Source organism: Varanus komodoensis, unplaced genomic scaffold, assembly GCF_004798865.1.
Source record: "Varanus komodoensis strain SLA01 unplaced genomic scaffold, ASM479886v1 scaffold6_2, whole genome shotgun sequence".
In the NCBI taxonomy this organism is placed as follows: Eukaryota; Metazoa; Chordata; class Lepidosauria; order Squamata; family Varanidae; genus Varanus; species Varanus komodoensis.
The window spans coordinates 9,463,165-9,477,766 of record NW_025336346.1 but is presented as its reverse complement, the minus strand read 5'-3'; the positions used below and the strand labels follow the sequence as shown (position 1 = coordinate 9,477,766).

The following is a 14,602-nucleotide window of genomic DNA, read 5'->3' as shown; positions in this document are numbered from 1 at the left end:
TTCTTGGCTGAGGACGTGGCTGGGTTTTTCAAGAGACTGTGAATCCTAACCACTGGATCCTTCAAGATACAGTCTGGTGGTCCATCTCCCTTTTTCGGTAAGGTTCTTGGGGACCGGCATTCCTGGACGTAGCCGATTCCCTTCTTCCATTTCAGAGGCTTCCAATTGGACACAGTGGCAGCACTAAGGGAGCAGAGGTGGGGGCTGCAGCATGGCAGTGCATGTGCTCTCCTGCCTCAGGTCTGGTATCTCATGTTGAAGGTTTTACAAACATCTCCCAAACAGCGGTCTTATGAGTAGCTGTTTGATACTCCGGATGTGGCAGGCTGCACGTGTAATTTGGCACAGTTTACATAAAGCGTTCTAAACTGGTATTGCAAAATGCTGAGGTGCTAATGAACCACCTTAGTAGTTTAGTTAGGGCTTATACGATTTAGCAATCAGACTGGATATTTTATGATAAAAGGAAGATGATCTCGACAAACTAGTTGGTTTCATGGGTGTGGCAGCAGAACCTTGTTTACACAGTGGCTACCATTATTTATGTTGTAAGCCGCCCCGAGGCTTCGGCGAATGGGGCGGCATAAAAATGTTTTAATAAATAAATAAATAAATAAATAATTTATGAATTGCCTCTATTCAAACTTTTGTAAGAATGTAAGTTCACGCATCACAAACTTATAATAAAATGGCCTACAGAAAACAGAAGATGCAAAAGGGCGAAACAACATGACTTTCCAAGAAAGCCTGCTGAAACCAGTTTTCAACAGATGCTGAAAATCCCAAATGGTTAACACCTCTCTAGCCTGTACTGGAGCGTGGCATGCTGGGGGCTGGGACCCGGGAGATCCAGGTCCCTGCTTTGCCATGAGGTTCACTGGGTGGGTTTGGGCAAGTGACTCGCTCAACCTAACCTACCGCACAGAATTGTTGTGGGGATGAAATGGAACTATGTAAGCCACCTTGGGTTCTTCACAAGAGGAAAAAAGGTAGGATATAAACGCAGTGTAACTTCATTGAAGCAGCAGCAGCAGCACCAGCAGCAAGGAGGCGGAGGAGGAGGAGGAGGAGGAGGAAAGAGTTCTAGAGAATGGGTGCTGCAATACTCTTCACCCCCGCAATATCCTTAGTGGCACCTGAGTATCCCAAGGAGCGCACTGTCAGCACAGACAGACAGAGGATCAAGGTCCTGCATGATGAGTTACATCCAGACTGGACTATCATAATGTGCTCAACAAAGCTGCGTTCTATCTAGGTTTCCTGATGACATCCAATTTAGATGGAAAAGTCCATTGAGTTGTGGGTGTGGTAAATGATTTGCAAGAGAAGTTCATGCAAAGAACATTGGCCAGTCTTATTGTTAGGGAGGTGATTTAGCTTAAGGTGATTGCTGCTTCTTAAAATCTTGCTATAACCCATGAAAGTGGCAAGCACCTGAACTAGGTCACTTCATCACTTAACTGCGCAAGCTCTGAACTAAAGGTACTTTAATATTACTGAGACTGATATCTTATGTTATACATATATTTTAAACATCGGACTATCATTCATATGTATCCTATACTAGAAATGCACTTGTGGGTGTGTATGCAAGCATGTGTATACATGTGTGTGTACAAGCTTTCCTACTACGTTAAAATAGCGTTCAAAATTGTATTAACTAAACAGGACAATGCAGTAGTTGAGTTTTTATAGATACGAAATCTTCATGACATTAAAAGTCCCCCTACCAGCACAGATATTTGGGGGATCCTACTTCTTATATCCCTCTGTTTTAAGTATCTGTTTACTTCTGTTGCTTCCTGTTCTTTAACCAGTTAGCAATTCAGAAGAGGACATCCTCTCACCCAATGCTGAGTTTGGAGGAGGGCCTCAGATGATTGAATCATATAGGCAGGAATATGAAACCATCAAAATCTGAATTTACCAAAGTTCTCCAAATTCTAGATTGAAGTTTGTTCCAACTTGAAACTGAATCAAATTCCAAAATAAATCTGTTTGTACTTTCATGCATATTTTTCCAAATTTGTCCATCAATTGTGTGACTCTCTGAAATACAGACATTCTTGTCCCATTGATGAAAATGTATTTTTGCATATATTCAAAGTATTGGTTTTACTGCAAATTTTACAAATGTATAAGTGTAGTTCTTTGGTCAACAAATTACATTGCAAGCCTGAAAATGTATAGAATTTTAAAACAGATCGTGCCAGAGTTAATGTTTGGCCTGGAAGATGAAAAATGGGTAAATCCACATCAAAAATCAATAGAACTGAATTTCTCATATATCCCTAAGTATATGGATAGGTTCATACTGGGAGAGGTGCTCCCATATTGCAGTTCCAAGTTCTGCAAGGCTTTATAGGTTAAAACTAGCACCCTGAGTTGGACTTGAAAACAAACCAGCATCCAGTGAAGTGAGTCAGAATTACTATTCTATGTTTGGACCTTATGGTTCTTATCATCAGTCTGAACACTGCTTTCCCTGCAAGCTGTAGCTTCCGAACCACCTTCAAGGGCAGCCCTTCACAGAGCACATTGCCACAATCTAACTTGGAATGTAGCAGAGCAAAAACTATGGAAGCCATGGTATTGCTGTCCAGACTGGGGCCACAGTTGGCCCACCTGCCAAAGTTGGGAGAAGGATCTGATGACACTGAGGTCACCTGAGACTCAAGTTACAAAAATGTCTCAAAGAGAACCCCCTAAACAACCCCATCCAAACATCGCCAACCTGTTCTAGTCAAAAGAACCACCCAATAAGGATTTTCTTGATTGAGAGTCAGTTTATTAGCATTCATCTAGTCAACAGTCATGGCTAAGATTCGATTTTGTTGACCTTCTATCAGACACAAGAAGAGAGTTAAGGCTGACTCCAATGGAAGGATAAATGCTCACCTTCTATAATCCAGTGCATTGAACAGATGACATATACATGCCTTTCTTGAATGGATACATACATGGATACAGTGGTACCTTGGGTCACGAACAAAATTTCATAAAAATTTTGACTTGGGTCACGAACTCCGCTTTGGGTGGCAACCAAGATCGTAGCGATCTCCCCCCTCCCCCGCCCAAGTGGGGAGATGGCCACGGTCGCAATCGTGTTCGTGCAGGGAACACTTGCGTGCTCACGGCTGTGCTGTGCTGCGCCCATCTTTCCTGCAGGAGCGCACCCGTGATCACGCACGTCTTCCCTGCACGAACGCAACACGCACTTGGGGGGGGGGGAGATGGCCGCGATCGTGCTGGTTGGTGGGAGGGGAAGATGGCCGCGTTGTGCCCGTCTTTCCTGCAGGAGTGCGCCCATGCCAAGATTTCTTTGAGAAGTACCACCCCAACATAAATGTAACGAACAGAGTGTTGAAGCTGATGAACGATAACATGGTCTCCCATTCCAGAGGGTTATGCAGCGCAGGAAAAAACAAGTGACTATAGACAGAGTTTTCACCAAAATTGACCCTGCAGCTAAGAGACAAAGAGAGGAAACTCCCAAAAGAGATCTCCCCAATGTCCTTATGGAGGGGGACTCTTCCTCAAAACAATAACCTCCCCTCCCCCGCCACCTTAGGTTAGTGTTCTCCACTGTATTGTACAGTACTTTGTTACTTTGTTGTTCTTTGTCACTTTGTTTCAAAATTTCTGATAAAGAAATAGTTACAGAATGGATTAACCTTATTACATGGAACCTCATGGGCAAAATTGACTTGGCTTGTGACCAAAAACTGGCTCACAACCACATTCGGAGGGGCCAGAACGGATTAACCTTATTCCGTACACTGAATCTTATGGGGAAATTTGGCTTGGGTCACAACCAATTTGGGTCACACCCAGAGTCATGGAACGGATTAAGTTCGTGAGCCAAGTTACCACTGTATTTGGTCTGCCTTTGTTGAACTGTATATATATACATAATATATACAAATCTTTCTCACTCTCTCTGTTATGTCTCTGTGTGTAAAATAGCTTCCCCCCCCCTTTTTTTTTTTTTTGCTTTCAGGTTTTTTTTCAACTTACAATAAATAATTAAAATGGAGCAACACTTTCTTTTTCTGTGATAATAATTTACTAACAGTAAATTAGTAGAGTGCTTTTCCCGCTAGTAATAGTATGCCAGTTATTCAAACTAAAAATTGTTTCTTGTGGGGTAAACACTGCTACTGTCTTCTATAAATGACTTCAATGAAGAAAATACCACCTCATATATTATACAATAAGCACATCCTCATAGGAATTAACATGAATTCCACATTCAAATAATCACTTGTGACATTAGTTTACAAATTTTTAGAAAGAACGTTCACATGCTGGGGAGCAACTACCAATTTCTGCAGGTAGAAAAATTACACTATACTCTCATTTTTTCATTTATGTACTTGGTTTTAATAAAATGATAAATACAAATAAAAAGTAATTATAAAAATAAGTTCTATACAGTGTCATGGAGATTCCTACATGGAAATGCCACTCTGAAGAGCTCAAATAGACCACCAAACAATAACTGTTGGATTTCCTAAGAGGCTTCTAAGGAGCAGACAGACACCCTTGGAAGAAACCATAATACCCCAAGTTTGGAACTAAGATAAATACACTAATGATAGATAGTGTATCTCAGTTATATATGGCATGCCATAAACTTGTTAACTGTTTTCAGAAAATCAGTGCTTAGTTCTGTACATTTTTGGAGATTGCTTTCCATCAAGATTATGTGAAAAGGATACAGCTTCTAATCAGAGAAAGAAGATTTGGTTTTCCAAATCTTGTTGTACACATAATCTGGCTTATTTGCTGACTCATAATGAACTTTTGGTCTTTCCTGTTGGCATATGATGTTTCACTCTGGTAAGTTCTGAAATCTTCTTGCCTGGTTCCTATCTCTAAATGGATGGAATTAGCTTAGATGTACAACAATCTTCTGGTCTTCCCAGTTTCTATGGTTAAAGGTATCTGGGATATACTGTCATATCAATTGTACCTTCATCCATTTTGTCATGCTAAATTGACTTTATGGGGCAATCCAGATCTAAAATTGGTAAAACATCTAAATGTTTTATAGTGTACATGAACATATAAGATGATTTTTACTTTGGAACAACTAGTAGGTGCCAATGATGTGTTCTTGTCATTTTCTGTCCTGTATGTCAAATACGATATACCAGCTATGGCTGAATGGCAGTACTTCCAACTGCAGTGTTAGTATTTAGTTTGGTCCAGCTACTTTTATAGCATCAGAGTCGCTATTATTATTGTAAGCCCCTATCGAGGCTGGCTGGACAATGCAACCAACAATCCTTATCTATAAATACTTGCTATGGGTGGGTAAATGTATGCACTGTTTTAAGCAGCAATAAAATAGAACATTGGATGGTCACATTCTGCTTAACTGGTGTATTGCTGCTTTGGTGTCTATATTGGTCATGTTTATGAATCTTAGGCTATGTCTTCTTCAGCAACAGCATTTGTCTCATGTCTGCTATGACACCGCAAGGTCCCTTCAATAAGGGATTGTCACATTCAGCTAACTGCCAGCTAATTGTAAAGTTTCTTTTTAAGCATATGTTTTGGTAGTGTCCGGTAGTTGTTGAACTTTTGGGAGCAGGTTAGAGAGCCAGCATGGAGGGTAGTTAAGAGCGCTGGATGGGACTTAAGAAATCCAGGCTCTTGTCTCCTCTTGGTCATCAGGCTCACTGGGTGACTTTGGGTAAGCCACTGACTCTGAACCTAATCTACACCATAGGATTGTTGTAAGGATAAAATGGAGAGGAAGAAGACATGTAAACTGCCTCAGATTCTTTTCAAGAAGAGAAAAAGGTGGTATATACATGAAATAAATAAATAACTACAAATACATTTTCAGTGTTTAGTATTTATTGATGTCCATGCTCTTTAATTTACTTGTCTTCTTCGTGGAAATTAACAGTCAGTGCAAATCAATTCATCAAAAGCAATGATGTTACAACAACATCCCCTATAATGAAATGGACAGAGGACCTTACAACACTTCAAATATTTTCCCAAGTGGTATATGGACGCCACTTTCAAGTGGATAGAAGCCTCTGAAAAAATTGCTAGAAAGTTGCTTTTTCATATATATGTACTTCATCTCTATTCACTGTATATGCAAAGTAGTGTATGTATATTAAAAGGCCTAAAAACATAAAAAGATATTTAGGTATGCACATTGAAGTTGTCCAGGTTCTAATAGTCACCATGGTGAGTTACGGAACCTTCTAGAGTGTGCTAGACAGAGGGTTAAGCAAACCCTGCATAACGCTAAAGCAGGTCATGGCTCATGCAAGAGTTGCTTAACCCTTGCACAACAACCCCCAACAGGTTTAGATGGCATAACAAACCACGGTAATACCTCCAGTATTTAAAATGTATGCCAGTACACTCAGTAGCCCGTACTTTAAGTAAGCCACAGTGTGTTGTCTGATCATGTGAACTGAGTGAAAGTCTGTGAATAAGAAGAGAGAAGAATAAGAAGAGAGAAGATACTTAGATATTAAGGACACGGTTATTGTTCAAGTGTGTGTGTTTGTGCTAGTTAGCATTAGTCCAAAATCCTACCAATATCTTAGATAATATTTATAAAGTGAACCATAACTTTACCTTGCCAGTTGATTTTGTTCCTTTCCAAATGCAAAAGTAGCAGATAGTCCAAGCAGCCAGGAGACATAATGCCAGTTCCCAGCGGAGATTTCCAATGTGTTCAATTCCATCAGATATGGCCAACACCCTGCGTCTACAAAAAATGTAACCATAAATATCTAGATAAACAGGAATTACTCATAATGACCCCCTCCTCATTGTTTTTAGTGTTACAAGACAATCTCGAAAAATGCCAAATAATAGGAAACAGTCACTTTACATAAAAAGAGATGGTTACCTGGCAAATGTTGTACAGTACCTATTCTGCAATCCAGCATAATTTTGTGTCACTAAAATGTACACTGTGAAAAAACTAAAACTTTTCTAGTTTACTGCCATCTTGATTCAAGTATGATATGTAATTACCCCAAAGGTAATAATTTCAATGCAGAAGTAACGAGAAGAAGCTCCAAAACTGGACTGATCAGAACAGTCTGCTAGGTCAAACCTTAGCTTCCTATTTTGCTTCTGCAAAGTAGAGCCATAACTGTTACAGTTTGCTATTCAGGAACTAAGAAATTATGGTATGGTAGATGAAAAGTCCTTCTAGCTACCATTGTTAATAGGTATTTAAAGGAAAGAACCCATCCTCCAGGAATTTCTCCAATTCCTTCTCACTCTAAGTTTGTGGTCATTATCGCATCACGTGCAATTGAATTCTATAAATTAATTAGGGGCTCTGTGAAGATGTATTTTTGTACATCCGGAATCTCTTGCAGAGCTATATCATCAGATGATTCCAAGTGTTATAGCTATGCAAAAGGGAAGAAAAATATCTATATCCATCCCTCTAACAAGTCAGTTTTGTTACCTTTATTCAAAATTAAATTAAAAAGTCACTTCCAGAATAGTTTAAACATTTAAGAGGCATGCAAAGAAAATAAAAGTTTTGCACTGTGTCTACTCTGCAGTGGCAATGAACCAGCAAAGCAATTCCCAAATGCATAACAGGCCTGGACAAATGATGCAAACTTTGGGCTCCAGTTGCTATCTACTAGGCCTGCTGATGACCAGAGGACTTGGAGGCCCTGTAGCAAAAGGAGGATCAGCCTGGCCCCAACCGAAAGGAGCAGCTAGAGGAAACTTAGTCCCACTTCACTTCCAGAAAGAACTCAAGAAAGTGTTGGTTACCCTGGGACTGGAGAGGTGAGAGGAAGGCTCTTCTGCTCCCTCCCCCTCTCCCTGGCAAAAGGCGAAGCCTAGTGAGGAAAGATCAGCCTGCTCTCCACTGCACATATTTTAGGGATGTCTGAGAAATCTACAATGGGCTCAAGCAAGATCAGATGTGTAAGCACCAGAGATTGTGCAGTGGAAAATTCAGTCCTGATTTATGCAGATTCCGTAGACCACTTTTTCTTTCCCACAATTTTATACAAATTTAATTGTAGAAAAGACATGCCCACCAAAATATGCATTGCCCCCATAGCCTAAGCATGAAAAGACACATTTCCCAGATTTGTCTGATTTGGAGGTAGGAGGGTGAGGGTTGCACATTTTTGGGAGTGCAAATATGTACAAATGCATTTATGTGAAATCTGAGCAGATGATGTAACAAAAGGCATCTGACAATGTGCAAACCATGAATGGAACAGATTTTACAGCATCTGTGCATCCCTAATATATTTATATGGTTTTTAGATAATTGTTAATTTGTATTTGATGCTTTTATTTTACACATACAGCTCTCAGGAATTCTGATTTGTGGTTCATAAATGTGGTAAAACATATCTTAAAACATAGATGCCTGTCTACAGTTCATCACTTTGTTTTGGCTCTGTCAAATCGATCTCTTTACCTTTTCCTGTCCCTCCTCAGTCCTCCTTGTCGTGAACACATCTCTCCTCTCCCTTTCCCCTCTCTCGCAGGCTGGGACAAAACCTTATCAGCACAGTGCTTTGTTGGGCAATACAGGTTTACATTTGTTATAAATCAGCGTAACGATCCCATTGAATGTAGCATCTGATCATATGAGGAGCTAAATCCAAACTGGGACATCCCCCTCCTTTTCAGAAAGGATTTGACTCTTCCCTCCGCGTGGCTCACGCTGCTTGAGGACTGTGTGGCAGAATGGCACAGCACTAAACTGGTCCTAAACAGCCTTGGCCTTAGGTCTCATAATGGGGTCTATTAATTCGACCTTGATCTCCACCCCCCCCCTTCTTCTAATGTCTCCCTGCTGCTCCAAGGCTTGGTTTTCATGCTGTGCGAGTAACCTGGCATGGTGATCTTGACAGTTCAGAGTCTCTACGGATTCCTTCTCTCTACACCTGTGTGCCTTGTCTTTTAAGGTATAAAACAGGGCAGGGCTGGTATGCATGTCTCCATTTTCCATGTCCTTTCTACGCATTGTGAAACAATAGACCTTCCCAGCCAGTATAAAACTGTAACTGTGGAAGGGACATGAGCATGCACTGCCCCTCCCCCTCCTCTTCCCCTTGAGCTTCCTGGAAAATATGAAGAGAGTTGTTATTGTGTTTGTCCGTACACAACTACACTCCTGCACATGATTGGAAGCCCAGTCCATCATGGTTTCCAGTTGCCTGGAAGGCTACATTCAGCCTCTGGAGACCTTCGGGTGCAACAGAGGAAGGACAGGCTGAAGAGGCAGGGCTGTTATGCGTGTCTCCATTCTCCATGTCCTTCCCATGGTTATGGTTTTATAAAGAGGGATAGTATGTGTCTGAAAAGCAAGATAAAAAGCAACCAAGAACACTCTTAAATATTGAGCACCATGAAACTTTTTTTTCTTTTTTATGATATGCTTTTATTTTCAGGATCCGTTTGCTTCTTTGCAGGTATGTGGCACTTTACAAAGAATAAAAGGATATTTTCCTGCCCTGTCTGCCTGACAATTTCAGTATTGAGTCAAGAGGGAAAAACAGAGAAAGGGAAAGGAAATGGAGGCAGTCATAAAAGGTGGTGGTGGGGAGAATAAGGGATTCGCATTTCTATATGTTCTTTGGCTATATTGCTTGTCAAGCTTGGATATCTTTCATAGCTTCATAAAACATACTTCAGCATGCTGAATGGATAATCCGAGCCAGAAAGGTTGGAAATGGCTGCATGGAAAATATGGACTTTGAGGAGGGATTTGAAGAAAGTAAGATAGATGACAGTGCAGAGCAAGCGTGATGGCAGGCTTTGATAACTGTTCCTGTAGGATGCTGATCGTGTCACTTATGCTGATTTAGATTCATAAGATGACTATTTCAGTGGGTGGAGGAGCAGGTTTTACTCAGGGTCCTGAGATGCAGTGCAGTGAGGGGAGGTGATCAGCTCAAGAGCAGACACGGTGGAGGGTCCGACAGACCCTAGGGACAGCGGAGATGCAGCTGGTGGAATTCACTGGGGCTGAGGAATTCGCAAACAGGGTTCAGCCCCTTCCCTTGGAGCTGGACACCACGGCTAGGCGCCAGCAGTAGTGGAAGGTCCAATTAGACGGGGCGCATGTGGGAAAAGAGGTGTGCTCACTGCCGGAGTGCCCCTCCCCAAGGCTGGGACACAAACATGCTCATAAGGAGAGTTTTGCGAATTAATCACTAGATTGAGTTCAGCAAACCATTTTGTGTATGCCCAGAGACTGCTCTGGATGATTTACATCTGGAAACAATAGGGAACGTTTTTGCAAAAGAAACAGCCTCGGGCTGCGATTGTCAGAGAGGAAAAGGGGCACATGACAATGGCACAGGAGGCATTCTGAGAGGCAGCTCTTGCATGAGAGGGGCTGCAAGGCAGAAAAGGTGGGTAAATGGAAAAGGCTGGGCGGTGGATCTCGACCAACAAAGCTGGCAGCAAGGATGAAACGGGACACAAAGATGGACTGGCAAGGCGGCACAGTCATAGTGTACTACCTGCAACACCTCTGAAACGTATTGGTACTTCTGTATTTTATTAAATAATGTAACACATTCAGAATGCTTCAAAAATTCCCCTTTTCCAACTTTCCTCTAGAGTTTGGAATTCTTCATTCAAAATGAGTTTACATTTTGTGTAAGCGCCTTTCACTATGACTTTCACTTCCTTCCATTTTTCATCTTTCTTCTCCTTCTACTCCACTGATATGCAGTGGCAAAACCAACAAAACACATTCTTAATATTATGTACCATGTATTGCACTGGAATTTATTTTTCCAGGGTAGTTTACCAATCAACTTATGCACTTGTGTGCACTGACAGAACACTGCTAAAAGCAAACTTCCTATGCTTGCACATAATACTACCAAAATTCTTTTAAACTGAACATCACAGCAAACAGAATCTCCTGCAATTCTATTGAGATTGCCTTTTTTGGCAGGTTTTTTTTTTTTAATCACAGGAAGCTCAAAAATAGAGAGGAGGAAAAACATGCAAATTAAGCCTAAGCACTGAAAGCAGCCATAAATTCTGCATGCTCCAGTTCTGGATTTCCCCCCAATCCCCCATCTGGGTCCCATCAGATGTCTCTGGCTGATGAAATGTGCATTACCATTTCTGAAGGAGCAGATATTGGAGAAGGCTTTTTTCATCTGGCTAGCTGCTAAACTGGGTCTAATTATGGAGATTCTAGATATGATAAGGCAGCCACCTTTATCTCTTGGCCAGAGAGAATAGCTTGATTTTGTTTTTGTTTGTTTCATTCACTATTTCTGATTGCATTAGATCATTTTCTCTGAGAAAGCCTTATGATAGTGATTACTTGCCTCTACATACGGATTTGGGAATAAAAACTTTTTCTATTGTGAATGACATGGGAAGATCTTTCACCAGCATTAGGGGCAAGAAATGTTCTCTTTAATTGGCATAAGAACTTCAGTTGGCATTTAACACTGAGGGATAGGATTCTTTCTGGACCGCTAGAAAGCACTCTTAATTTTTTTACAGATAGTAAAATTATTGCAACCATTTTTATGGTCTCTATCCATAAAGAGGAACAGTTGACCTCTATGGTATGAAAGGTTTTTCAAAATTTTGAAGAAGAGGAAATCTCAGCTGTTATTTAGCTTCTGTAAAAGAAACTCTCACTTGATGCTTTTGAGATATTTACATGTCAAGCACCAACTAAATGAATATAATTGATTAAGAAAACAGTTCTATCAGAAGTGTCGTTGGTTAAAATTACTCTGGGCCTCTTCTATATTAAATTCCCATTAAATATTGGCACTGGCTGAATTCTAGTAATAGAGGATGATCCATTACCCCTCCTTGCTTCGTTACACTCTCAGAATGGAAGGAATGTTTTAATACAGTTTTCAGTGATAATATCTCTTTGCCTGATAGCCCTACTCCTTTGATTATAAATCTGGAGAATTTGGAAAGCTGGGACTCTGTTGCTACTGAGGAACTCTCCACTCTTTTGGCAAAATTAAAAGTAAGGAAGCCCCCTGGTCCAAACCGGGGCCCTGCTGAGCTTTTCAAGCTGGCTACCAATTAGTGGGCTCCAATTTTATCAGCTATATTTACTGCCATTGATAATTCAGGCAAAATTCCAGATATATGCCATCAAGCCATAATTGTTCCTATCCATAAAATGGTATCATCTGATTTAACCATCTAATTCTGTCCTATTAGTTTACTTTCAATCCCTGGAAAACTATATGCTGCACAGCTTAAACTAAGATTGCATCTTTGGATGACAAACACGTCTGTAATTGGTCCAGATCAAACTGGTTTTCTGGAAGCTTCTTCTACACTCCATCATGTTTATACTCTCTTCACAAATAAGCACATTTCCCTCAGAAGAAAGCTATATGCAGGTTTTATTGACTTGCATGTGGCATTTGATTCAATCTCTTGTTTCCTCCTCTGGAGCAAGCTGGAACAGTTGCATATGCCACCAAGACTACTCCTATTAATTCAGTCTTTGTACATTACATCTTCTCTTAGATGCCCTGCCACCAAAATCCGCTCCAACTTAATCCCAGCAACAGAAAGTGCCCACCAGGGCTGTATTTTAGCCCCCCATTTTAATTTGCATTTCCCCAAGCTACCTCTCAAGCTAAAGTACAGTAATTTCCAATCCCCCTAAAATGAATTCTCTCCACCTGCCAATCTTATTGTATGCAGATGATGCTGTGTTGTGATCCTGAAGGAAAGCAGGCCTAAAACACCTACTTGGTGCTATGGTGAATTTCCGCCTGGATTACTAGCTGGCTATCAACTATAGTAAATCAAAGGTCTGAGTTTTTCAGAAAGCAGGTATATACAGAAAAGCTCATCAGCCTTGGATAATCAAAGGGCACCTGATAGAGCAAGTGCATTCATAATCATTATCTTGGATTTCATTTGCAGTTTTGAACACTTGGTCAATCCTTCTTAACCATGTTCTGGAAGGAACAAAGACTCACTTAGCTGCTATTCTGAGACCCTTATTCCAGTCTAGGGCCAGTGAATCCCAATGGTATTGGAAATTTACCAAGCAAAAATTGTGTCCTCTTTACTATATAGAGTGCATATTTGAATCTTAGCAGTTTCAACCAGGCTGCAAACAATACAGGCTTCATTTCCACATGCTCTTCTGTGAGCACCTTGATGTGTTTCAAACACTAAACTGTTAGAATCAGCTTGTAGTCAAGTTTCTTTTATAGCTTGGGCAGCTGTGGTAAAATTTAAGCTTGTTTTATTAGATCATGAGTTCTTACCTGAGCTTTTAAAGTGGACTCAATTAGATTCCCATAAATTATCCTAGGATAAGTTAATGGAGGATAAGCGCCTGTGTTAAGGGTTTAATCATGCTTTTGCCAACTCTTTTTCTGGCTGGAATTAATGCTCTACCACTTGCAGAATGCTTAAGCCACTGCGAGAGAATTGGCAGCTCCCAGAGATTCTACCCCTGTGGGAGAGGTGTGATTGAAACTTTGCCACATTTTCTCTTTAGTTGTCACTTATATTCTTCTGCAAGAGAAAGCTTTACGTTGCCTTTAGTGAGTAGGTTCCATGGCTGATCACATGATTTCCATGTGCTATTCCATTTGGCTGGCAGAGAGAGGTATGTCACCATGTCTGTGGCAAAGTTTAGATCTGCACCCTTAAAACTAGGCAGACATATGTTAAAAATATTTCTCGGGTCCAGCATCAGTGAGACTGTTGATAGATATCGATATATTACTGTGTTTTGCCAAGGTGCCTTGGGGCATGTATGTACTCTGATTCTGGAACAGGAAAAGGTAAACAAGTCCTCTCACCTGGACCACAGGTACTCTTTGCTAATGCAAACAGAAACACATCTATAAACCTATTCCTGTATTCCATGTACCAAACAGGAAAGAAAAAAAAGCTTGCAAAGATATGAAGTCTGGGGTAAGAATTAAATCTTTTTTCCTTTTCTTTTTATAAAAGTTACCTTGGGTTTTCTCATACAGGTATCAGCTCCCACCCTGCACTCAAGCTTACCCTTCTCTCCTTTTCATTCCAGTGGTGAGAAAGGAGAAAGGGAGTACACTGAAACCTGTCCCTTATTTTCACACCATACACAAGTTTACTGAAAAGCAATTTAGGGCACAGTCCCATTCATGTTTAGAGAGCAAAAAGTCCTACAACTCCCAGCATGCCCCATGACTGGCAGCGACATACAGAGGGTCGTTAGGACTTTTTGCTATCTAACCATGCACAGAATTGTAACCTAAGACTGCATCCTGTACACACTTATGTAAGAGTCACTTCAATTCACCAGAGTGAGCAGAAATGCATTAATTAATTGGGAAGGTCAAGCTCTCTTCTTGCTGATGCCAGAGTCTAAGACATGGAATAATCAAGTCAAGCTGCAATTCAGGCTGGACATCAGGAAAAGCTTCCTCATGGTCAGAGCAAAACGACAGAGCTGCCTAGAGAGGTGGGCTCTCCCACACTAGAGACATTCAAAAAGACACTGGGCAGCCATCTGAGTGGGATGGTATAAATTGGTGCCCTGCAACAGCAGGAGGTTGGACCCAGTGGCCTTCATGGCCCCTCCCAACTCTACTCTTCTATGATTCCA

At 40.9% G+C, this 14,602-nt stretch overlaps 1 protein-coding gene across 1 annotated transcript in view; it reads right to left on the bottom strand.

The window, feature by feature from the left end:
- SLC6A11 (solute carrier family 6 member 11) overlaps nucleotides 1–14,602 on the bottom strand; it is a 123,261-nt gene that overhangs the window by 70,484 nt on the left and 38,175 nt on the right. The window contains exon 6 of the mRNA XM_044451286.1: nucleotides 6,613–6,745. Within this exon, the coding sequence (XP_044307221.1) occupies nucleotides 6,613–6,745 (133 nt within the window). The remainder of the gene's footprint in view (nucleotides 1–6,612; nucleotides 6,746–14,602) is intronic.